The following is a 25,986-nucleotide window of genomic DNA, read 5'->3' as shown; positions in this document are numbered from 1 at the left end:
GAGGGATACATGGGGAGTTTTCACTACTTTAACACATTAAAAAATGTGGTAGGTTTATGGGATAAGTTTGAACATTTGCTTTTCTCTGTATCTTTCCAAATAAATAGTAATAAAAGTTACATTATAAAAATATAAAAAAATTAAAAAGAAAAGAGAACTATGATCTGAACTCTCTCCCAGGTTCATAGATGGCCTGGCACATTGCCTGGCACTCAGTAATACTTGGCACGTGCTAACTGTGAGTATTCTTACAGGACAAGTTGGAAAACTATCAATTCCTCCTCTTTTGTCAATCTACTTACACTTACTCTTTTTATTTGGAAAACTACAGAAAAATTTAAATGTTCAAAATTATCCCATACACCTGCCCCATTTTTTAATGTGCTAAAGTAGTTGGATTTCCAGTCTAAAAAGGGAAAGAGCACTCCTAAAAACATATGAGAAGCAAAATAAGTAACTGGGTCCCATCTGCCTAGCTCTCCTATCCTTCATTCATATGTTCAACAACAGTATTCTTTATATATTGAACACCGACTATGCGCTGGTTATAGTGGAAGGTTTTGAGACGCAAATGTGACAGTCACAGGTGTGGCCCTGACCTCAAGGAGACCCCAACTGGTTAAAGGAGATAGACAATAGAAAAAAAATAAGCTGAAAACTATTCAAGTACAGACACAGCAAGTGCTATAAAGAAACAGAACAAAATGCTCTAATAGAGAATGGTGTGGGGTGGGGGTCACTGCCCAGGAGCAAAAAAAGAGTTAGTTCTAGGGTCCTTGATGGGTTCTTTAGAGCTGAAGGCAGCTCAGAGCCCTGGCTGTGAGCCACCATCTTCCTGGGTGTTGTTTAGCTTGGCTGGCCAAGCTGCTGTAAATCCCTTGTTCCAGATTCCTGAGTCTCTAGCCTTGGGCAATGATGAGACATCCCCCACCCCAGTAACCCTCCAGAAAAGTGTTTGCAGGCAATCTCTGAGATGAGAAAGGGAGGGATGTCCTCGCCTGTGGCCCTGTGATGCCTACAGGAGCTGTAGCTTCTAACCTTGCTCGGGGCTGGTGCACGCGAATTCCAAAGAACAGCAGGAAATCAGATGTCCATGTTCAAATGCTGCATCTAGTAGCTAAGGCAGCCAGAGATGCCCCAGGGGGATGGCGTGTTTTGTGAGGAAAAAATCCTCCAAGAACAATGTTTATCAAACTCCATCTCAGCAGTCATCCTGTGTGTCTGCCAACTTCTGGCTTGCTTCTGTTCATGTTTTTTTTTTTAATTTCTTTTTCTCTGCAGGCGGTGGAGACCAACCTGGCTTCCAAGGACAGCCACTGGGTCTTTGTGAATGAGGTAAGAGCCCCAGAATGGTGACGGGCGTGGTTTACGCTGAGCTACCACCACTTGGGAAAGCACAGAGTGACCCTGGCAGGCTCCACTCTGACTCGGGGTGCTGGAGTGGATCCCAGGGCTTCTCTGAGCGAGCCAGCAGGTGAGAGAGTTGGACGGGGCATGCCAAGATGCTCACCTGGAGCAGGTGGGAGCCAGGAAAATAGTGCGGATTTGAGTCTAGGAGGAAGTGGTGTCAGGCATGAGATGTGCTGGGTGAGGGGAGGTCACCGGTCAGGGCTCAGAGACTGGAGAGATGGAGGCTGGTCAGAAAATGGGATGCAGAGGGGATATGTAAAGGAATGCAGAACAGGGTAGAGGCTGCACTTCTTGTAGGAGCCTGAAGGTGAATGTGGGTTATGTGCCTGTGTGTCTGTAAGAGTGCATGGGTGTGAGTGTGTAACTGTATATACTTGTGAGAGTGTGTCCGGGTGTGTGTGCATTAATGCATGCACGTCAGTATGTGTGTATATGTGTGTCTGTGTAGGTGTGTGTATGTGATGTCTGTACACAGCCCCCTGTGCAGCTGGTCAGGTAACCTTTTAAAGGGGTAAATGGTACATCTTTCCCCCAGGTGGCCTTCCCACTGGATTGGGCCCTGGGAAGAATGGGGACATCGAGGTTTCATGGTGGGTGGTCTGCTTTCCACCGCTTCCACCCTAACTGGCCCTGGCCTGCTCACGCTGCAGATGTTACATGGGAGTGGCCTGTAATAACATGCCCTAGCTTCCCTGAAGAGCCCCCTCTACCTGCCCATCCATTCAGGAAGCACCCTCTGGGACAGTGCATATGACCCCAGCCAGCTATTAATATAACTGACTCTTAAAAGTGCTTCCTGGCACGGACTTTCATCAGCCCGTGGCCTTCCGTTGCTCCAAAATTAACTGATTGATTTCTAATGGCCACATTCTAGAAGATGCAGGATTTATTGTGCAGGTAATTTATGCTTTTATGATGTGTGTTTCTTCATTAGCTCAGTGCTACCATGGCTGAAGGAGTTTTGGGCGGCTTATTTTCTTATGTTGCAGGTAGTATCAGATAGTAACTGCTTGCAAGGCCCACTTTTCATGGTTTTTGTCCATAAATTCATTATCTTGTTAGCTCCATGTCTACACGGGCCAATTGGAGACCTGCAAGGTCCATTTCTCTGGGGTTGCAGATGGTTGTGCTGGTAATTAGGAGAAGGGACATGATAGCTGCTTTCTTCAGAGGCTGCCAGAGTCCTCTTTGGTCCTGGGGAGGTTTTGATCCTCTGGGCTTTGCCAGCTTCTTTATAGGTTTCTTTTGTTTCTGGAGACGGAGGCATTCTATGTGCCCCGTAAGGTAGATGTCAGATGCTGGCTTTATTTTGGGGAGGGCTCCTCCAAATCAGATAGCCAGGGTTTCTATATTGTCAGTCTTCAAAAAGTGCTGTGTTTTTACATTTCTAACTTATTTCCTTTTTCCTCCCCTGAATCCTAACCCATCCCAAGGACTCTCTTGTTTGTCCCTCCCACCCCCTTTCCAGGGCTGGAGTTAACACTAACCAGTGTGCAGTATCCCCAGGGTATTGCTGGGCGGCAGGAAGCCAGGGCTTACTTAGCACCACTGGGAGGTGTCGGGTGTGGACACACTTGTCAGGGCCACACTGGAACAGCCTCACCCAAGAGGATTGCTGAGCTCCACCCCAGTCAGCAGCACATCGCACTGTGAACTCATAGACAAGTCATGTGACTGTCCCTGGGATAAATGTCGTCCAGAGGTGACCCCTCCCACTTTCTGAGTTTCCTTTTCTATGGGGAGGCCAAGTACTTGTCAGGGCATTTGTGTTTGTTACCATCCTTAGCCCTCATTCACAACCCGGTATGGTAGTTATTAGCATCCCCATTTTACAGATGGGAAAAGAGAGGCTCGAGAGGTTGAATTACTTGCTCAAGGTCATACAGCTATTGAAATGTGCTTTTGGGATTTTGTATGAAGACTGTTGGCTCCAAAGACCTTCACACCAAATGACACCATCCTGCAGGTAGTCCTGGCAATGATCCTTAACCTATGGTCAGGGTCTGATTCCGTAAGACCAATCAGTAGGGCTCTGGTATGCATACTGATGGGGATGCCCTTGAGCTGGCCTTGGTGTCCACTCAGGGACATTCTTGAAGTCTGAGATCTGATGGTGGGTCCTTTTGTAAAGCTTTGACTCTTAGACCCCAGTGTGGCCTCTGGTTAATAACTGAGATGTTTTCTAAATCACAAGTCAACTTATACTTAGGACTTAGCCATATTCAGAACTGCTGTTTCCTAGTACAGCATGGCCGCATTGGAAACAAGTCCTATTATTCTTATGACGGTTACAGCATTCCAGGCTCTATCCAAATACAGACCCACAGACCAATAGTTTATTGGTTTATTATATGTGATGGCTTCTCTGTTTATTATATGTGATGGCTCGGAAAAAATAAAATGGGAGGAAAAGAATCAGGGGTGGGTATTTAGCAGCTCCACCATGATCTCCAGAATCTAGCATCTACACTGGGACCCCATCTATCGCTTCCTGAACTGCTCACCACTTCTCTGGAGGAGGTTCAGTCCATCAGATGAGCTCAAGTCAGCACCTCTTCAAACCACATCTTTCCCCAAGGAGGCCTCCATGGTGATCCTCCAGCTCCACCCGCTGCTTCCCTCGTTCCTCATGGCTCTGTCCTTCAGTTTTTCTTTCTATATTTGACTTTCCTAATATGTTTTCCTGGATTCAAGATAAACACTCAAGGGCACATGTTTTTGTTTGTTTTCTTCATGCAGTGGTTTTCTTAATATGTCTGCACCCTCACTGGTGAATATTGGTGTTGCATATTACAGGTCTGTTTTATTTGGAGAAAGGGTAATTGGAGGCAGAGAAAGGCTGTGAGTATATGAACCTTGCTGACAGTTTCTACAGATCTTTGGGCTCTACTGAGGGAAAGGACACTGGCAAGCAGATGTGCTTTGGGGCGTAAACTATATTTTTATCAATTGATTAAATTACACATTAACTTGGCAGGGGATAGGGGATTCAAAAGAAATGTGAATAGCAAGTTTGAACATTAGTCAAGGTGGCTACTGGGCTGTGAGTCCCCTGGGGGCACGGACAGGATCCAGGTCCCCACTGAATCCCCGACACCCTTATGAAGAGTAGATTCTCAAAAGGGTTTGGTTGAAAGCATATCAGTGTACATGGCATAGGGTAGAGCAAGTTGCTTTGAAGAGTACTTCCCAGTCAGCCTCCAGGAAACGATAAAGGCAAACAATTAAGATGGGAAACCCAGGGATGGAGGGGACAGCTCTGGGTCATTCATCACAATCTGCCAGTTTAGGACCCATCAGACTTGACTTTGGCTCCCAGGACCTCTGTATCAGCTGGTCTGGAGAGCTTCCTCTCCACGTGGCTCTGGCTTAGTGATGCACAGGTGTCCTCAGCGCTAGGCAGGGTCTGGATACAGACCAGGGGGCAGAGGAGCATGCCCTCCTGTGACATTCTGTGTCCAGGCAGGACACATCTGCCTCATTGTCTGGCCTCTTGAGAACCTTATGGAGGAAATTCTTTTACAGAATGTCTGTCTTTCCAGCCTCTTCCAGAACCATCTGTGAAGGGGACTTGAAGCACTCCCTTTGTTACTGGATAGCTCTCACTGTCAGAGGAGTTCCTCCAGACATGGGAATAAAGCAAACTTTTATGCAAATGGTTCAAGAAATGCAGAGGCACGTACATAACCCTTGTGCTTAGGTTTTGTCAACAACTGATGCTCTGGGCTCTGTTCTGTGGTTCAGCAGGTGCCCAGGGGGAGGTAGGTTCTAAGGAGGGAAGAGGCACAGCCAGTAGGCCCTGCCCCATCGCTAGCCTATTTCCATGACCCCCACATCCCATATCTTTTTCCTCTGAGCTCCAGACCCAGGGATCCAGATGCCTTCTGGCCTCAGCTGCTTGCAAACCTCTTGACCACCTCCAGCTCTGTGCATCTCTCTGAACTCATCATCCTCCCCTCACCTGTTTCTTACCCAGTGCTCCAATCCCAGGGACCAGTGTCTCCAACCTACTGGTTAGTTCCCTAGCCAATGGAGAAAAGCCTACATCCTCCCCCCTGCCTCAGAACTTATTCTAGGGTGACCCCATAACACCTTTCCATCCTTTTCTTCTTACCCTCTGCCCCCATGCCCGTGGTTTATCCCTACAAGCAGTGGGTGACTTATTGTTTCCTCTATTTATTTTTCTCTCTTGGTTTTGGACCTTTGCTAGGATTTTCTTTTAGGCCTGGAATGACCACCTCTGGCTGTCAAGGATTTACCTTTCCTGCAGGAGTTTGCTAAGCATCGCCTCTGCCAAAAGATCTCTCTGGATTTATTCATCCTTCTGCTGTCCTGTATGTCTCACCCCAGCTATGCTGTGCTGGGGACTTGATACACACATCTGGCTTCTGGAACAGCCTATAAGTGAGGGCTGTACCTCCTTTCTGTCAGGCTCCCTAGAGTCCCCAGCATGAGGGGTTCACACACAGAGGAGGTGCTGGCTTAAGCTTCCCGCTGCTACATCTGCCTCTTGCTTCCTCACCTTGACTCTGCTTTTTTAATTGCCTTCATGGAGAGGAAGAGACATTTATGACCTACCAATCCTTCATGAACTCAGAAAACTGTGATCCTGCTTTACAAGCTATGACTGTTAGCATCCCAGGTCCCATTGCACCCCCCTTTCCTAGGCTTGCATTCTCCATCCTTGATCAGGCCATCAGTGGGCGATGGAGCAGCCAGGGAGGAGGACACTGTAGGAAGCACTGGCCAGGCTTCCTACAGCAGTCTTTACACTGTGCCCCAGGGAACCTGTATTCTGCTAATTCGTAGGTGTTTTGTGGGAAAAGGATTCCATGATCAAAGAAGGCTGATAAGTTAAACAGCAAAAAACAGGTTTCTCCTGCAGGCACCTTCATCTCTAATGCATGCTGTGCTTTCCAAGGATGAGGTGGTGCACTCTGGCTGCCACATGCATTTGTGTTTCAGACACACGCATGTGCTTTTTCTCTCAACATCTGCTCACGCCTCCGCTGGAATAGGTCTTTGGCAGGTGGTGGGGTGTCAGGGCCCATAGGATGTAGTTCAGATTCTTTCACGTGGTCCATGAGGCTGTTCATGAACTGACTTCAGAGCCCTCTCTGGTCTCAATTCCTGCCATCTTTTATCATCTAGAGCTTCCCTGCCTATATCATGAGATATCCCTGCCACCCCGAGCAGAAGGTCATCCCAGTGTCTGAACCTCTTCGAACCCCTCTGCCTAGAATGTTCTCCTGCTAGTTCCCCTGGGGGCATCTTGGCATCTTCACTGGTTTGGCACCAACAAATATTCCACAAGGACCCTCTGAGTACAGACTTGGCTCGCGCCAGAGGAGACTCCTGTCAACAGTCCAGCAAACATCATTCCAGACTTTTAAACCATTCCTACCCCCAAACACACACTGAGTTAAGACAAATGAAAATGGGATTAGGCTACACATGCATAATGCAGGGGAGAGAAATGCTAATATACTAATTGAAGAAAGCAAGAATAAAAGACCATGATATGCATGCTGAATGAAATAGCTTTAAGAAATCTCTATTCGGGACACACAGGAAAAGAGGGAGGGAAGAGATTTAGTTTTTTTCTTTCTTTCATTTTGAAGATTCTAATTCTGTTCTAATATTAAGTCCCTGTAACATTTACCGTCTGAAAATTTCATTTAGCAACACTCTAAAACAATTATGTTTATTGTAATCGATTCACTTGTTTCTCTCCCCAGCCCCACTGAGGAGTCCTTGAGCACAAGGATCACATCCTAGCCAACTTTGTAGCCCCACTGAGAGCCCAGAATCAAGACTAGGAGCTGCCATTTATCAGACATTAGATGGAGCCAGGCACTGTTTTTGAGCATCATTTTTTTAAACCTATTTTTTTTTACTTAAATATCAACCATTTTATTTAGGTTTAATAAACACACATATTTATGTAAGGTTTTTGTTTGATGTATGTATACCCCTGTGAAACTGTAACCATAATGAAGGTAGTGAGCATATATATCACCCAACAGTGTCCTTGTGCCCCCTGGTAATCCCCACCCCGTCCTACCTTCCCTGCTCCTCAGGTGGTTATTATTGTTGTTTAGTCGCTAAGTTGTGTCCAATTCTTTTGTGACCCCATGGACTGTATCCTGCCAGGCTTCTCCGTCCATGGGGTTTTCCAGGCAAGAATACTGGAGTGGGTTGCCATTTCATTCTCCAGGGGATCTTCCTGACCCTGGGATCAAACCCACATCTCCTGCTTTGGCAGGCAGATTCTTTACTGCTGAGCCCCCAGGGAAGCCCACTCGTCAGGTAGTCTGTTTGTATTTTTAGATGGATTGTTTGTATTTTCTAGAGACTGTAGGTAAATGTTACAGATTGATTATTTGTATTTTCTCAAGTTTTGCATAAGTGGAATCATACAGTGTATACTCTCTTCTTCTTCTGTTTTTCTATGGCTGTTTCCCTCCAGATAATTATTTTGAGATTCACCCTTATTGCAATATACAATAATAGTTCTTCCCTTTTATTGATTAGGTGTATTCAGTTGTATAACTATACCACAGCTTGAATATATGTTTATTCTTGATTGACATTTGGGTCATCTGAGATTTTTGGTGATTTCAGATAAGGCTGCTGTGAACATTCATGTACAAGTCTTTGTATGAACATAGGCTTTCATTTTGCGGGGAGGGCGCATATTTATAAGTGGAATTACAGTGCTCTATGGCAGGTGGACTGGCAACTCTTTAAGAAACTTTCAGGTTGTTTGAGAATCCCAATTGTCTCAGACCTTCTTCAATACCTGATTTAATCAGAGCTCTTGATATCAGTCTTTGTAGTGGTTTGTAATGGTGCCTCATTCTGGTTGTAATTTTCATTTCGCTAATGACTAGTGATGTTGAGCATTTTTTCAGGTGTTTATTTGCCACCTATGTCTATAGTTTCCTTAGAGGGAAAGCTGAAATCATCAATTTGAGAACTTTATTTTTCTTTACTACTTTATACTTCCTTTAAGTGAGTTAATGGCATCTCCAAAATTTTCATTGTTATTCAGTTCAAAATACTGTCTATATTATCTTTTGATTTCTTCTTTGACCCATGAGTTGTTTAGAAGTGCCTTATTTAATGTCTAAATATTTATATATTTTTCAGAGATCTTTACTTTATTGATTTTTAATGAGTTCCATGTGGTCAGAGACCATAGTTGAATTACTTGAATATTACTTGAATCCTTTTAAATTTATTGAGACTTATTTGATAGTCCAATAGATTGTCTTTTCTGGTAAATGTTTTATGTACACTTGAAAAGGATGTATAATCTGTTGTTGTTGTGAGGAATGTTCTATAAATGTCAATTAGGTCAGTTCTGTTGATAGTGTTGCTTATGTCTTCTGTATCCTTGATTATATTTTCTCTACTTGTTCTATCAATTATTAAGAGGGGGAATCAAAATAGGCAGCTTTAATTCTGAGTTTGCCTATTTCTTCTTGCAGTTTTATCAGTTGTTGCTTAATATATTTTGAAGCTTTGTTATAAGAGGGATAAATGTTTAGCATTTTTATGTCCTGTTGATTAATTGATCTGTTATCATCATGGCATGACTTTCCTTATCCCACTGCCCTGAAATGTCCTTTGCTCTGATAGATGCTCTATCTGATATTACTGAGGCTATTGGAGATTTATTTTGACTAGTGTTAACCTAATATATTTTTTTCATTCTTGTTTCTTTGAAGTATGTTTCTTGAAGGCTGTTTCTACTTGGATCTTGCTATTTTATTCATTAGGACACTACGCTTTAATTCAAGTGCTTAAATAATTTAATATGAGTATAGATATGGTTAGGAGAGGGTGGAGTCCTGGAAGCCCACTGAAGAAACTATTTCAAAGAGAAGAGAGAGGTCGTTGAACTCAGGTGCTACTGCGTTGAGGATGTGATGACCTTGGGGTGAATGTTGGGAAAGGGTTGGAGGATAAATTTTCAGATACTTGACTTATATCATCCCATTTTACAGATCAGGAGCCAGAGGCTCCGAGAAAGAGACTGAGTTTTTGATGCCACTTAGTAAGTGGCAGAGTCAGGATTTGAACTTAGGTATGAGTGACTCAGAATTTAAGAGACACACACCTTATGTCACACTGACCCTCTCTCACCTTTTCCCTCCTCACTCAGCATTAACTACATGCCAAATATATGACTGAATTCCAGCAATATTTGATGTTTTAAAATAATTTGAAAGTGGTAATGTAATCTTGTTGGGGAAAGTCTTATTATAATTTTTTATTGTTTATGATTAGCTTTCCTCCCTTTGTGCTGTTTTACATATGAGCACATTGTTTTCAAAATATCCTATGAAGAAGGTGAAAAATTCCTGAAAAAACCCACACAGGTAAACTCATGCATGTCACATGAGTAGTGTCTGAAAGTAACAAACCATATTTACTAAGAATGTACTTCCCTTTGTCAATCAGAATATATCTATTTTCCTTTCTCAGCTCCAGAGGAATCTATGAGAGTTAACACTTATGGTTACAGATAGATTAGGAGATATTTGTTATATAATACCATTCTTCAGTCCTTTTCAAAGCCCCATGAGAAGAGTGCTTGGAACGACACAGATGGTGGCTTTGAGGCTCAGTACTGAGAAAGTGATAAGGTATCCCTGTTTTAGACTGGTCTTGGGGAACATACCATAGATAAGGTTTGACTCTACTGATGACCACTTCTTTGACTTTGGGAAATTTTTCTTAAGATTTTTTTATGTGGACCATTTTTAAAGGCTTTATTGAATTTGTTACAATATTGCTTCTGTTTTATGTTTTGGTTTTTTGGCCCCAAGGCATGTGAGATCTTAGTTCCTTGACCAGGGATTGAACCTCCTGCATGAAAGGTGAAGTCTTAACCATTGGACTTTCAGGGAAGTCCCTGGGCAAATTGTTTTATTTCCTTCCTGGAACTTTATTCTCCTTATCCAGTCAATAGAGTTTATAATAAACATCTCATGGGAAACTTATGAAGCCTAATGAGATAACTCACGAGAAACGACCAATCACAGGATCTGTCATACAGCAGATACTCTTAAAAGATAGCTTTTCTTATTAACAACCTACCAATGTTCTGAGGGCAAGTTTGTTTTTGGAACTTAAGCAAGGAAGTACTGATATTTAAGGACCTGGTAACAAGGAATACATGTCTTTATGAGGAGTGTAGGGGGGTGGGGACATAACATCACCTGGATGAACTTGAAATGCAGTATTTATAACTGTGTTTTTTTTTCTCCCTGGAACTCTAGTTCTCCTAACTTTATTTTTCAAACTCCTATGCATCCTTTATGACTCATATCAAATTAACCTTTCCCCATGTTGCAACACCTCTTAATTTCTTCCAAAACCTTTCCTTCTTTCAATGCCCCAGAGAACTCAGGCTGTGCTTCTTTAGTGGTCCTTAACTACTTGCTCTGTCTCCTATTTCCCTGCCTAGATCTATAACTCTTGACCACCTATCATTAATTTAGCATCTGTGAGGCACTTGGGGTGCTTATGAGAATCAGAGAGAGATGCTCCTCACCCTCAGATAGCTTGTAAGATTGTGGGTAGGATTGTGTACCCAGCTCACTGAACTACAGGTAGGCAATATTGTAGGAGCCACTCCAGATCCTCTGCAATTGGCACTCAACTTCAACCTCCTTGCAGACAAAATTGCTCAGCCAGACCCCTACCACTGCTGTAGAATCAGACTCCATGTTTCAGACATGAGTCAATTGTTCCCAACAACTGTTGTTTTGCAGAGTTTTGACAGAAGAATGCTTGGGAAAAGCATTGGAAAAGGGAGTGCTGACACTTAGGGAGTTATAAAAATAGCTTTAATTACCACGTGCAGCAAATGTGTCTGAAAACTAAAGGTTAGTGTCTCTACCTTTCTGCATTCCCATCCATCGTTCTTCCCACAAATGGATTCTGATGGATTCAGATGAACTTGTTGCTTGTGCCAGAAAGACCCTATTATCTGTGCCTTCTACCCTGTTATTACACCTCCTTTGCCAGGCTGGATAATCATCAGGCACCACACAGAGAAGTGAAAAGCAAGTGTGTGTACACATACACACACACACACGGCTACTGCCTTTGTATGCAGCTCCTGGTGGAGCTCCCAGGGAGAGTCCTTTCAAAACTGGAATATGAAAGCAGAAATGAAGACAGGAGGACACTTAAACCACCAGAACTTCTTGGGCAGTGTCTTAAATGATGTGCGAGGGCTCATAGAGCCCATAAACTCAGCTCTGGGTTTTTTTTGCCTCTGCTGTCTCAAACCAGATGATATGCATGCTGGAGTAACCTGTCTCTTAGAGCTGGTTGTAGAATTTGAAGTGAGTATCCTGCAGCAAGGGGAAGAAACCCTTTAAGTGTCAGTGATCAGAACTGTGAGGCAGTTTCCTACAGCCCTAGAGACTGGCTTGTCAGTTACCACGGCAATGAGAGATTGAGGACCAAATGCTGCCACCATCGTGCCTGATGTTACTCCTGGTCAGCCGTAGAATGGGCCTCCTGGACAAGGATTGCTGAAGAGCCCCCCTTGTGAGGCTACTGGGTTCTGAACAACCTCTTCCCACCCTCAGATCTCTGCTTGTTTGCTGTGGGGTTTTGCATAAAACGGTGAGCCAGGTGGTTTGTCCTCAGAAGCAAGGAAACTCACTTCATTGAGTACCTACTGTATGCCAGGCCCTGCTTTGAATGCTTTATAGGCAAAACAAGTGATATCTTCCCATGAAATCCCATTTAGAGAGACTGCAAGACATTTGAAGCTATTTTAACAGGATCTTCCTCCCTACATGTGTGCATGCTAAGTCACTTCAGTCACGTCTGACTCTGTGCAACCCCATGGATTCTAGCCTGCCAGGCTCCTCTGTCCATGGGATTCTCTAGGCGTAAATACTGCGGTGAGTTGCTGTGTCCTCCTCCAGGGGATATTCCTGACCTAGGGATCGAGCTTGTGTCTTTTATGTGTATCTGTACTAGTGCCACCTGGGAAGCCCAGCTTTCTCCTTACCCTCAGGAAACTGGTAAATTTTGGATTTTACACTGTCAAGGTCAATCGTAGAAAGATCTCCATGGACACTCAGGAAGTTCCAATTCACTTGCTTAGGGATAGTGATATTTTTCCTGAGCCCGAGAGACCCCATGCTGGGGGCCCAGCCCTTCCTAAGTGGCCACCAACCATTCCTCTCACATATTTTGCCCCTGGGACTAACCTGGATCAGGGATGGGTAGGCTACAAGCTTCTCTTTTGTTACATATATATCTACTGGAAACTTCCTGGCTCCGGCCACTTGACCACCCTCCATTCTTCAAGCCACAGAGGGCTTCTCAATCAGCTGTCATCTCAGTTCACCTGTATTCAAAGAAAATATTTTGGGAGAAAGAAGAGCATGAGGTATTTCTGACCTCTGTTTGGGCAGGTGTGTGGTGGAGGGGGAGGGACAGGGATAGAAGGAAAATGGAGAAAAATTGATCTCATCCTTTCTGATTCTTATAATAAAGCAAAATACACAAAATCAATATACCAATAAAATTATTCTTGTCAAACATTTTTACACACATAGCTTGTTTTGCCAGATTGAAGTTTTCCTGTTCTGTTCAGTGTTATGTCCTACTGTTGCCAATTAATAATGTATCATTAGCATTTTATCAACTCAGTAAATAGCATTTGGGATAACATGTAATAGCCTTGCAGTAGTCTGTCACTTGGAGGAATTGTAATTCTTCACCATTTTTGGAAATGTGGGTTAGTTAATGCTACTGCAAATAATACAGCGATGAACATCATTATACCCAGATCTGCTGATGTCTCTAATTTCTAATGATGGTAAAGTATTTGTTTCAGAGTATGGGAGCTCTCAAAGACCTGAGTGCCTTATATCAGAGTGCCTGTCTCATCCCGCTCTTTTGTCTTGTGGACATGAATATAATCAACATAGACCAATATATAGTTTTCCATTTTTAGCAATTTTTTAGATGAGAAAAGTTCACACAGCCTGGTTTTAATTTGCATTTCTTTGCTTATTAGTCAAGTCAAACACTTTGAACATTTACTGGTTGATCATGCCTATTCCTAATTTTGTGATTTGCTTGCTTCTGTCCTTTGTGTGAATGTATTCATCTTTTGTTATATGGCCAGATCTTTCCAACACTAAGAGATACATTCTTTTTGAAAATACTCATTCGTTTATTTGGCTGCACCAGGTTTTGTTGCAGCATGTGAACTCTTAGTTGAGGCATGTGAGATCTAGTTCCCTGACCAAGGATTGAACCTGAGTCTGCTGCCTTGTGAACATGGGATCTTAGCCACTGGACCACCAGGAAAGTCCCTAAGAGATATATTATTAATACAGGAAGACTGATAATAAAATTGAGGCCTAAAAAATGTGTGAGGCTAAAAGACAAGCTGGAATTTTCAGCTCAAGTTGATCTCTTTTCAAAACCTGTGTTACTTCTACATAGTATTGCTTTTGAATCAGCCCATATCTACCTTAATGGGAGATACATATTGATTTGTGTCTTTTAAGGGTCAAATTTCCTGCACCAAGGCAAGGAAATATTCCAGTTACTATATTGGATTAGATCATTTTAATTTCTGCATCAAAACTTAGTTTTGAAACTGAAATAGAATTTTCTATTAACCTTGGTTAGGGAACAGAAAAGTCATGAAACTTTCCCTAATTTTCATCCAGTAGAGTAAATGAGCAGGGTCAAAAGGCCAATGGAAGACGTTAAGTCACTTTTATGATTAAACTTGAAGAATCTTGCTTGTTCAAGGCCTTGGCTCTGTTCTGTGGGAGTCTTCAGTGGCCCCCACATGAAGCCCCTCCAGAAAGACTCTCAGGGAATGGGTGAGCACTCTCTTTCCTCTTGTGGGGAGTTAGAAGCATATCCGGATTCTCTTTTCCCCTCAAGGAAATGTTCCTCTCTAAATCCTCTTTCCTTCCATTTTGACTCTTCTGGACTTTTTATATCTTCCTTGTGGGTGAGAATTTTTGGAATCAAGAAATTGATTCTCAGTCATTTCCCTTGGCCCATCTGCCTATGCACCAGGCACTTCAGTATGGAATTTCATATCATTAAAGCTCGGCGCCTCCGAGGGAAGTTCCAATTTAGTATAATGGTTCAGTTTAATATAAAATGCCATTTCCTCCCCCAAATATTGCCTTCAGGAAGAAGGGCTCTACTATCCATTAGATTTTTGTATCTCAGCTCTCATGACACAGCCCTGGGAGGGATGTGTACCCTGGGTGAGAAGCACTCACAGCAGCTAGGACTGGGAAGTGTGGTGACAGTGGGGTGTGAAATTATGGACAGACCTCTAATAAAGGGCAGTGACGGAGTAGAAGGTGGTGGTACCTGGGGAGGTTATGAGGTGATCCAGCTGCATCTCTTGCTACAAGGGCTTTCGTTTTCACCCTGAGTGAGCGGAGGAGCCACTGGGACGTTCTGATCAGAGAGGTCATATGATCTGAATTATACTTTAAAAGGACCACTCCTGACTTCTGTGTTGAAAATACACTGTGGGGGTTGGGGTGAAAAAAGTTTTTAAAATAAGGCCTTTAGGAACTTCCCTGGTGGTCCAGTGGCTAAGACTCCACACTCCCAATGCAGGGAGCCTGGGTTCGATCCCTGGTCAGGAAATTAGATCCAACATGCTGTGACTTAAGATCCCGCGTGCTATAACTAAGACCCAGTGCAGCCAAATAAGTAAATAAAGAATTATTTTTTTTAAATTAGGGTCTTTAATTAGAGATGATGGTGGCTTGGTCTGGGCTGATATGCACAAAGAAGGTGAGATGTGCTCAGATTCTGTAATTTTGAAGGTAGGGTTGACAGATATTGCTGACCAAACTGATATGTAAAGAAGGCAAATGGCTAGTCTAAGGGCAGGCTTCTTGCAAGCATTTAAATCAGGGAAAGGGAGATGAGAGCTTAGGGTGTGAGTGAGATGAGTGGTAGTTTATGTAGGGTGCTCTGGCTTTAAACCCAGGCATTCTAGCTCACTTGCTTATACTCTTATTATTTTTTTTTACAAGCTTTTAGATGTATAATCAACATTAAAAATACCACACAATTTGACGACTTACAATTTGGAGTTTTGACATTTATACTTGTGAAACTATCACCACAATCATGATAATGCACATTTATATTACCAATGAGAGTTTTCTTATGCCCCCATGTAATCAATTTCTTCCTCCACCTGATCCCAGGCAACCTCTAATCTGTTTTATGGCACTATAGGTTAATTCACATTTTCTAGAATTTTGTGTCAATGGATTTACGTTGTTGTTCAGTTGCTCAGTTGTGGCCTTCGACTCTTTGTGGCCCTATGGACTGCAGCACACACTGTCCTTCACCATCTCCCAGAGTTTGCTCAAACTCTTGTCCATTGAGTCAGTCAAGGTACCAACCATCTCGTCCTCTGTTGTACCTTTCTCCTTCTGCCTTCAATCTTTCCCAGCATAAGAATCTTTTCCAGTGAGTCAGCTCTTGTCATCAGGTGGCCAAACGATTGGAGCATCAGCTTCAGCATCAGTCCTTCCAGTGAATATTCAAGAGTGATTTCCTTTAGGATTGACCGCTCTGATCTTCTTGCAGTCCAAGGGACTCTCAAGAGTCTTCTCCTAATACCACAGTTTGAAAGCATCAGCTCTTCAATGCTCAGCCTTTTTTATGGTCCAACTCTCACATCCATACAGGACTACTGGAAAAACCATAGCTTTGACTGCAAACCTTTGTCGGCAAAGTAATGTCTCTGCATTTTAATACGCTGTCTAGGTTTATCACAGCTTTTCTTGCAAGGAGCAAGTGTCTTAATTTCATGGCTACAGTCACTGTCTGCAGTGATCTTGGAGCCCAAGAAAATAAATTTTGTCCCTGTTTCTATTATTTCCCCATCTATTTGCCATGAAGTGATGGGACTGGATGCCATGATCTTCATTTTTTGAATGTTGAGTCTTCAGCCAACTTTTTCACTCTCCTCTTTCACCTTCATCAAGAGGCTCTTTTGTTCCTCTTCTCTTTCTGCCATAAGGGTGGTATCATCTGCATATCTAAGGTTATTGATATTTCTACCAGCAATCTTGATTCCATCTTGTGCTTTATCCAGCCCAGCATTTCTCATGATGAAATCTTCATATAAGTTAAATAAGCAGGGTAACAATATACAGCTTTGATGTACTTCTTTCCCAATTTGGAACCAGTCTGTTGTACCATGTCCAGTTCTCACTGTTGCTTCTTGACCTGCATACAGATTTCTCAGGAGGCAGGTAAGGTGGTATTTCCATCTCTTTAAGAATTTTCCACAGTTTGTTGTGATCCACACAGTCAAATAGAGTACATATTATTTTTTCCCAGCTTATTTCACATGGCATAGTGATTTTGTCATTCATTTATACTGTAGTGTTATGTTGATGGTTAATGTTAACATATGGTGTGAGGTAAGGGTTGATGTGGAAGATCTTTTTTTAATTTTTGCACACGGATATTTAATTGTTTCAGTACCAATTGTTGAAAATAGTATACTTTCTCCTTTGAGTCCTTTGCTGAAAATCAGTTGGCATTCAGTATTTGAATCTATTCCTGGAATTTTTATTCTGTTCCACTGGCCTTTATGTTTATCTTCACACTGGTGCCACATTGCCTTTATATTGCAGCTTTATACTTAATCCTGAAATCAAATGGAATAAGCTCGCCACCTTTTTCTTTTTGAAAAATATGCTTCCACCTTCTAGATCCTTCACATTTTAGGGCTAAGATTAGAGTGAGACAACTGAGACAAAAATTTAAGGGGGATCTCCCTCTCAAGTGTGTGCATATGTCTCACCCTCGTTCTGGCCTGCATTTCCTTTTACATTTTATTTTATTTATTTTATTTTTTATTTAAAAATATTTACTTGAGTACAAATATTTACTTGATGTACAATGTTAGGTTAGTTTCGGGTGTACAGCAAAGTGAATCAGTTATGTATGTACATTTATTTTCTCCCTTAAAGATTCTTTTCCCATATAGGCCATTACCAAGTATTGAGTAGAATTCCCTATGCTCCTATGGTAAGTCCTTATTAGTTATCTACCTTATATGTAGTATAGTGTGTGATATGTCAGTCCCAGTCTCCCAATTTATCCCTTCCCCCTCCATTCCTCATGGTAATCATATTTGTTTTCTACATCTATCACTCTGTTTCTGTTTTGTTGATAACTTCATTTGTACACTTTTTAGATTCCACATATAAGCAATATCATATATTTGTCTTTCTCTCTCTGACTTACTTCACTTAGGATGACATTATTCCTCAGCCATAAAAAAGCATGAAATAATGCCATTTGCAGCAATACAGATGGATCTAGAGATTGTCCACATACATTTGAGAATTTTCATTTTATAGAAAAAGACTTACAAAATTTTAATTTCTATTATGTTGAATCTAGAGATAATCTGAGGGACAGTTAAGACCTTCACCATATTAAATCTTCTGATCCATGAACAAGATATATATATGTATATATATTTAATTTATTATATCCTTCTTAATTATTTTTAGTTTTGAGTATTAAGTGTGCAAAATCTTGTTAAACTTGTCTTTGTGTATCTAATCTAATATTTGGTACAGTTGTAGATGATATTGCTTTTTTACTTTAAATTTGCAGTTGTTTGTTGCAAATACAAGTGATTCCTGAATATTAACCTTGTGTCCCACAACTTTGCTCTAAACTCACTTAGTTATAGCGCTGTTCTTTTGTTATGCCATCTGTGAATAACGACACTGTATGCTTCTTCTTTTCCAATTTACATTTCCTTTATGTCTTTTTTTATGCGATTGTACTGGCTAGATCCTCCAGTACAGTGTTGAATAGATATAATAAGGGTGGATATCTTTGTCTTTTTTCTGCCCTTAGGGGAAAATATTCAGCTTTTCACCATTAACTATAGTATTAGATGCATGTTGATCATAGATACCCTTGATCAAGTTAAAGAAGTTTTCTTTTATTCCTGAGAGTCTTTAATGTAATTGGAAGTTGGATTTTGTCAAATTTTTTTGTGCATCTGTTGGGATAATCACGTGCTTTTTCTTTTCTTTATCTTGTTTTAAAATTCTGTGAATACAGTGACCGAAGTTGATTCATTTTCAAATGTGAAACCAGTCTCACAGGACTGAAATAAACCGCATTTTGATCATGTTGCTTTGGGGTTTTTTCCTTTAACTTTTGCATATAAACTTAGCTAAAGTATTAACTAAGATATTTTAAAGAACTTTTGTATGTGTGTTCACAAGGGATGTTAGTCTGTATTTTTCTTATCTTGTAACTCCTTTGTCTGATTTTGTTATCAGGGTAGTACCGTCCTCCTGGATGGGATGTATTTACTTATCTTCAATTTTCTGGAAAGGGTTTTATAGAATTGATATCATATCTTCTTTAAACATATTTTAATTCAAAGCGTATTTTGAATTATTTCTTATTTTCTTCTCTCCCGCCATTTCTCTCTTCTTCATGGACTATGGCATGTATATCAGGTTACCTGAAGTTGTTCCACTGCTCATTATTAGTGATCCATTGACTTTTTCCCAGTCTTTTTTTCTTCACTCTGTGATTCATTTGGAAACTTTTTGTTTCCACACTTTCAAGCTCGTTTATTTTTCTTCTACAGTGTCTAATTTCCTGTTGATTTCATCTAGAGTACTTTTCATCTCAGACACTCCATTTTTATTTGTAGAAATTCAATTTGTGTCTTTTATTTTTCTTCTGTCATGCACAGATTTTCCTCTGTCTTCTTGAACATATTGTGTGGATTTATAATATTTACAATATCTGTTTTAATGTCCTGTTCTACTAATTCTACCATCTGCAATATTTCTGGACCTGTTTCTATTGATTGATTTTTCTCCTCATTATGGGTTGTATTTTTCTGTTTCTTTGCATGCTTAGTAAATTTTGATTAATGCCAGACATTGTAAATTTTACATGGTTGGTTGCTTGAATCCTTTTTATTCCTTTAGATTCTTCTTTTCCCCCCAAGTTACTTTGGAACATTTTGATTTTTCAAGACTTGCTTTGAGACTTTGGTAAGCAGGTCAAAACCAGTCTTAGTCTGTTGCCATTTGCCCCATCTTTGAGGATTGTTAAACCTGTTTTTTTCGGTGGTCCTTTCCCTGGTAGTTTCCTCATGTGTGTGTTTGTGCTTGCATGTTGAGTTACTTCAGTTGTGTCCAACTCTTTGTGAACATATGGACTGTAGTCCACATGGCTTCTCTGTCCGTGGGGTTCTCTAGGCAAGAATGCTGAAGTGGGTTGCCATCCCCTCCTCCAGGGTACCTTCCCAACCTAAGGGTTGAGCTATGTCTCCTGCATTGCAGGCGAATTATTTACCCACCACGCCACCTTGGAGCCCAGTTTCCTCCTGGACATATGCTAATCCACACTCAGCTAAAGACTCAGAGGGAACTTTCTTCACATTTCTAGAGGACTTTTTCTGTGTAGCTATCTCTTCTCTGGAATTCTGCTTCCTTGGACTTCTCAAATCCCAAACTCTCTTCCACTCATGGAGATCTTTAGTTTCTGCCTAGGTTTCCCATTCCTCTGCAGCAACCTGGAAAGTCTGTTGGAACAATAAATGCAGGATTATTTCATTTATTTCTTTTTTCTTGAATATCACTGTTTAGCTATGCCTCTTTCCCCGTATCTGAGAACCACTGTTTCATATGTTTTGTTTGTTTTTTAGTTGTTTAAGATGAGAAGTTAAGTTCAACCTGTGTTAATCCATCATAGTCAATATCTATACATACTGTACATCTTGTCTTCTGAATTTATATTCCCAGATCTTTACACTTGAACCTTCACAATTGGATCTAGTTTACATGTAAGGGCTTTCATATATTAAACACAGGCCTATAAACTTCAGAATCATCCATTTCTGGGCTCTGGGCCATGCAATTTTATTTTCGTATCATTTTTGGAATTTGTTTTGGGTAATATTTCTGAATTTTAAATTATAAATGCAATTAAAAATTTTAATTTTCTGTCAGCTCTTTGGGGATAAAAAAACCAACTGTGAGGTGTTAATCTGAAACATAGGGTCTCATTTTCCTATTGGTAGGGGTACTTGTGCACAAATAAAAGCAGATTTAAATATTCTCCCGAGATGAATGACTAGGTATTGCAAACAAAATAATTAAAGTGGTTTGTAGCAAGTAAGCAAATGAATTCTGTGCAGAATCAGCTGCTATTATATATATATTTTTTCCGTTTTGAATATCTGCCTGGGGAGTAAGCTGCAAACTGAAGCCTCAACCAGCTTTTAAAACTTTAACAACAGAATCAAAAAGCATTGGTTTTGTGTTATAGAGATAGTTACTTAGGTCAGAGCTTTAAAAGTTAAACTTTTTGAGGTTTTCATTTGTGTGTGTGTTTAATTTTGAAGAACTCCTTCCTTCCATCCCTCCCTTTCTTTCTCTTCCTCCATCCCTCACTTCTTCCCTCTCTTCCTCCTTCATTTCCTTCCTCTTTCATAAGTATTTAGCAGGTTTAGTGTTGAGCATTAGGAAGCCCGCAGAGTATGAGAGATATGTGCCCTGACCTGGGCACAGTCCAGGTCCAGTTGGAATCAAGTTGTGGTTCCAATTCCAGCATAGATGCAGTGATAGACTAATACCTGCAGTTATCTTCAGTGCAGGGAACACTGGGAATTCATAGCACCCCAGATCTGAATCAGAGTTGCGGGTATACAGTTAAGGACCAAAGGATCTGAAAAATGGAGTTTCCTTTTGTAGCTCTGGAGACCTCTTTCTGGGTATATTCTTGCTACTCTGCTGGGGGCACAGGACTGTATGAGGGGCCACTTCCCTGCCTGTGACTGTACAGTCCTGTTAGGTGGAGAATTTCTACTCAGACTCTGCCCTGAGTTGTTGAACTGGGCGGACTGTGATTTGTTCTGCCCTCTGAATGGCAGAGCCAGCTATTTTTAGCCTGTCCTTACAGTTATTTTAGTGTTTTAAATGCCCAGGTCCAGACCTACAGAAATACACATTTCAAGTCCAACTTAGAGTGTATTTTGGGAATATCACATCTGAAAAAGAGAAGGTAAGATTAACAGATGCTGAACCAGTTCTAGGAATTGTTCTGACTTACCTTAGATGTTCTAAGTCCATAGGAATGAAGAGAAACTGTATGAGTAGAGATGGGTGACGTGGGGTTGTAAGAATTCAGGACTCGCAAGGTTGGAGGAAGTGGGAAGCCTGAAGAAGATGGAGGGAAAGGATGGGTGAAGGACAAAGAGGCAGAGGAACGAAGAGGGAGAGACAGAGGAGACAGTGGAAATAGGAAAGAGTGAAAATCAGAGACAGAAATGGAGAAAGAGGAGAGAAAGTGTGGATGAATCTCACTGAGTCCACTCAAGCCCGTCTATCATCCATAAATAACCAGCTAGTCAGAGACACTGTAGGAACCGTCCCCAATAAATGCTGGACACATGTGTGTCCCCTGGCTCATTGAAGAGCAGATATCCACCTTGTACTCAGGGCCAAATATAATAGAATAAAATGTAATGAAATAAAAACTCTATTAAATGAAATAGAATAAAAGAGCCACTAATAATGCAAAGCTCTGGGGGAATTTAACCTTCTCAGGCAAGACAGAAGATTCTCCCGGTAAACCAGCAGGCTGGGGAGGGTTTCACAGAACTGCACAGAGAGCCTGAAGGGGCATCTGCTGCTCTGACCACAGAACAAGTTCAGCTTCAGATTGCTGGCTGCTCTAACTGGACGTCTCGTGGGAATGGGCTGTGATAAGAGGTCAGGTGGGGAGAGCTCTGCCTCCTGTACCCTTGGCAACCTGATAAACTATTTGTGCCGTTTATAAAAATAAAGGAATCCATACCAACTTTCAATCAATGGGTCATTTTAAATAAAATTATGAAATGGTTGAGTTCTGGTATGATGTTTCTTGGCAGGGAGTCAAGTGTATGCTGGAGTCTCTTAGAAATTGCAGTGGTCAGCTATGGGCTCCCTTAGGGGTGTGAAGGAAGCTGCAGAAGCAATGAGGTGACAGGGAAGGCAAGAAAAGGGCTGCCCTGGCCTGGCTTGCCTGGAGACCAGGCTGAGGTGGGTCTTCTGCTGGCATTCTAAGGTTCTAGAAAAAGTTTTAGTTTTTGAGTTAGAAGGGGTACTCACTGCAAAACTTTGTTGGATCCCATTGAATTAAAGTCACTGAATTGGGAAAAAACAAAAACAAAAAAACGCTGGGAAGTACTGTTAGCCCCTTTACAGATGACATTCAAAGAAATTCAGTGCCTTGTCAAAATTTCAAAGCCAGGAAGAGGAGATGTTTCGGATGGAACACAAACCCATCTGATTCCAGATCCTACAGCCTCTTCACTTTACTGTGTAATATCTTAGACCAGTGCTTCTCAAACATACCATACCTATGAATCACCTGGGGATCGTGTTAAAATGCAGGTTCTAATTAGCTAGGTCTGGGTGGAACCTAAGATTCTGCAATTCTCACAAGCTGGCAGAGATGCAGATTCTTTTGGTCTATGGTCCACACTTTGAGAAGCAAAGGGACAGGGAAAAAATTGTTAAAACTTCAAACATATGGAGGCTAAATAACACGCTTCTGAATAACCAACAAATCATAGAAGAAATCAAAAAAGAGAAGCAAAGGGGATACTCTGTGACAACTTTTCTATCAGTTCAGTTCAGTTGAGTTGCTCAGTTGTGTCTGAGATGTTTGTGATGTCTTTGTGACCCCATGGACTGCAGCATGCCAGGATTCCCTGTTCATCACCATCTCCCAGAGCTTTCTCAAACTCATGTCCATCAAGTCAGTAATGCCACCCAACCATCTAATCCTCTGTCATCCCCTTCTCCTCCTGCTTTCAATCTTTCCCAGCATCAGGGTCTTTTCCAATGAGTCAGTTCTTCACATCAGGTGGCCAAAGTATTGGAGCTTCAGCTTTAGCATCAGTCCTTCCAGTGAATATTCAGGACTGATTTCCTTTAGGATGGACTGGTTTGATCTCCTTGCAGTCCAAGGGACTCTCAAGAGTCTTCTCCAACACCACAGTTCAAAAGCATCAGTTTTTGGCGCTCAGCTTTTTTTTGTGGTCCACCTCTCACATCCATACATTACCACTGAAAAAGCCATAGCTTTGACTAGACGGACCTTTTCTATAGCTTATATAAAGCAGGGAGGCTTATGCGTACCCCAGGTGTTCTTGCACGTGCTGAGTCTCTCAGTTGCGTCCAACTCTTTGCAACCCTATAGACTGTAACCCACCAGGCTCCGCCATCTATGGGATTCTCTAGGCAAGAATACTGGTGTGGGTTGCCATTTCTTCCTCCAGGACATCTTCCTGACCCAGAATTGAATCCACGTCTCCTGTGTCTCCTGCATTAGCAGGCAGATTCTTTACCACTGAGCCACCTGGGAAGGAGACGAATAATGAGGCAAGGTATGTTCTAGTCAAAACAATCTTTCAAAATGTGCTCTCCTTCCACCACCCTCTGTCCTGGAAATGAACCAGCGAATGCTTTGGCAGCTTTCTCCCACCCTTTCTTCCTCAACAGGATGTCTTTGTCTCTTTGGAGCCTTAGCTTGCCTCGCCTTCAGCACTCTGTAAGGGACCTGAATGCAGCAGGCATTCTGAAAAGCCTGTTGACTTCACTGGGAGTAATTCTTTCATCACAACTTTATTGGATCCTCCTTCTATTTTCTCAGCTTCGCTCAAGCCAGCCTTGTCTGTGAAGTTCCTCTACGATCATCAACTTTAAATTACTGACACCATCTTTTTTTATGAAGAAAATAAACTTTATTATTTTTTCAGAGATAGAATAATGTTGGTATCACATTTGATAGATATTTGATTGATCTAGGTCTTTCTAAGGAATAAAAAGAAATTGCTAATAATGTGATTGCACAGTTCTATATAAGTTTAGAGCTCTAAATAAATATTTAATAATAGTCTCCCCTGATATCAGAAGGTTCAGAAATTTTACTGAAGTCTTAGAGCTCAGACAAAAACTTACTTGTGTATGAGGTTTGTATCTTGTTTGCCAAAATGAATATTTAGAAAAAGGAGACTCTTATCATTTTAATTGCTATTTTGAAGATTTCTCCTCATTATAAAAATGTATCCTCTTTGCTACTTAGAGTGAGACTTCTTTAGTGATTCTCTGTTTTAAATAAAAGAGTTTTAAAAAGTTTAAAAGATATAGAATATGATCTAATAAACACCTACATGTCCACCATTCAAATTTTGCTGTATTTAAGATTGCAATTTTTAGGAAATTGACCATTCAGATATATTTGGAGTCTGTTGTGTACCCACTTACAGATCCCATTAAATTCTGACTCAGTCAGATTGACGACTATAAATTACAGAAAAATCTGAATCTACTTTCTTTAAAGTGACTTAGATTTTATTATCTCACCTTGCTCAGTTGCTAACTGGTGTCCCACTCTTTGCAACCCCATGGACTGCAGCACGCCAGGCTCCTCTGTCCTCTAGTATCTCCTGGAGTTTGCTCAAATTCATGTCCACTGAGTCAGTGATGCAATCTAGCCATCTCATCCTTTGCTGCTCCCTTCTTTGCCTTCAGTCTTTCCTGGCGTCAGGGTCTTCACCTTAGAGAAGACTCAGAGATAGGTCATGAGGTTACAGGGCAGGGTGATTCAGGGGCTAAGTAGTGTACTTGGGACTCCTGTTCTGTCTGTTGTCCTCAGTATGCTGGGGCTGCCCTCACATGAAATCTCCCTGTGATTCAAACTTCCCCAGGCAGAAAGGTGTAGTCTCTTCTTGGTTTTCTTAGGATTGAACAAATCTCAGAATCTCTTAAGGAGAACCTCCCCCTCACGTCTCAACAATCACCAGTGAAGTCATGTACCCTCCCCCTAAAATGGCCTAAAGTGCTAGGACCACCCAAGTGGGCTCAGATCCAGCAGGAAATACCTCTGGTTCTGGACACAGGGGTGACCCCTACTCGGAACCCCATGGTGGAGGGAAGGACACCTGTTCACAGGAGGGCTGTGCCAGCCTGGACATGGGATGAGATGATCAGGGAGACAGCAGATCTATATGTTCCTCAGTGACACTCATTCTCCTGAAGTCAGTGTGTGTCCTTCATAAGTATGTTTTTATTGTCCTATTACATATATTTCTGCTGTTTGGTATATCATTCTGGAATTTGCTCTTCATTGTCTTCCTCTCTTTTTTTGTTTTCCTTAACACTGTTATCTACATCTGTAAGGTAATAACATAGTACTGTAGGTTCATTCCATCTTTTTTATACCTGATAGTAGCTCGCCATATAAATTTCACTTCTTCTTTGATTCTGTTTTTGATGTCATCATTGTTGATTCTGCACCAGAGGCCTGAATGAAAGTGAGGAAGAAATAGCTGAGTCTGACAGATACAGAGACTCCTGTATCTCCAAATTATTCTCTTGATATTGTCATTATTATTTATATTCTCCTCATATTTGGCGGCAAGAAGGACTTTAATTTTTTTTCACTGAATTAAATATTTACTTGTATATGTTT

The 25,986-nt window shown here is 41.5% G+C and overlaps 1 protein-coding gene across 1 annotated transcript in view; it reads left to right on the top strand.

Annotated features, from left to right (window-relative positions):
- GRID1 (glutamate ionotropic receptor delta type subunit 1) overlaps positions 1 to 25,986 on the top strand; it is a 658,662-nt gene that overhangs the window by 396,974 nt on the left and 235,702 nt on the right. Inside the window, exon 5 of the mRNA XM_061163043.1 lies at positions 1,282 to 1,335. Coding sequence (XP_061019026.1) covers positions 1,282 to 1,335 — 54 coding nt within the window. The remainder of the gene's footprint in view (positions 1 to 1,281; positions 1,336 to 25,986) is intronic.

This window comes from Dama dama, chromosome 15, assembly GCF_033118175.1.
Source record: "Dama dama isolate Ldn47 chromosome 15, ASM3311817v1, whole genome shotgun sequence".
In the NCBI taxonomy this organism is placed as follows: domain Eukaryota; kingdom Metazoa; phylum Chordata; class Mammalia; order Artiodactyla; family Cervidae; genus Dama; species Dama dama.
Note: the sequence above shows the minus strand (reverse complement) of the source record. Positions and strands in the feature narration are given on the sequence as shown.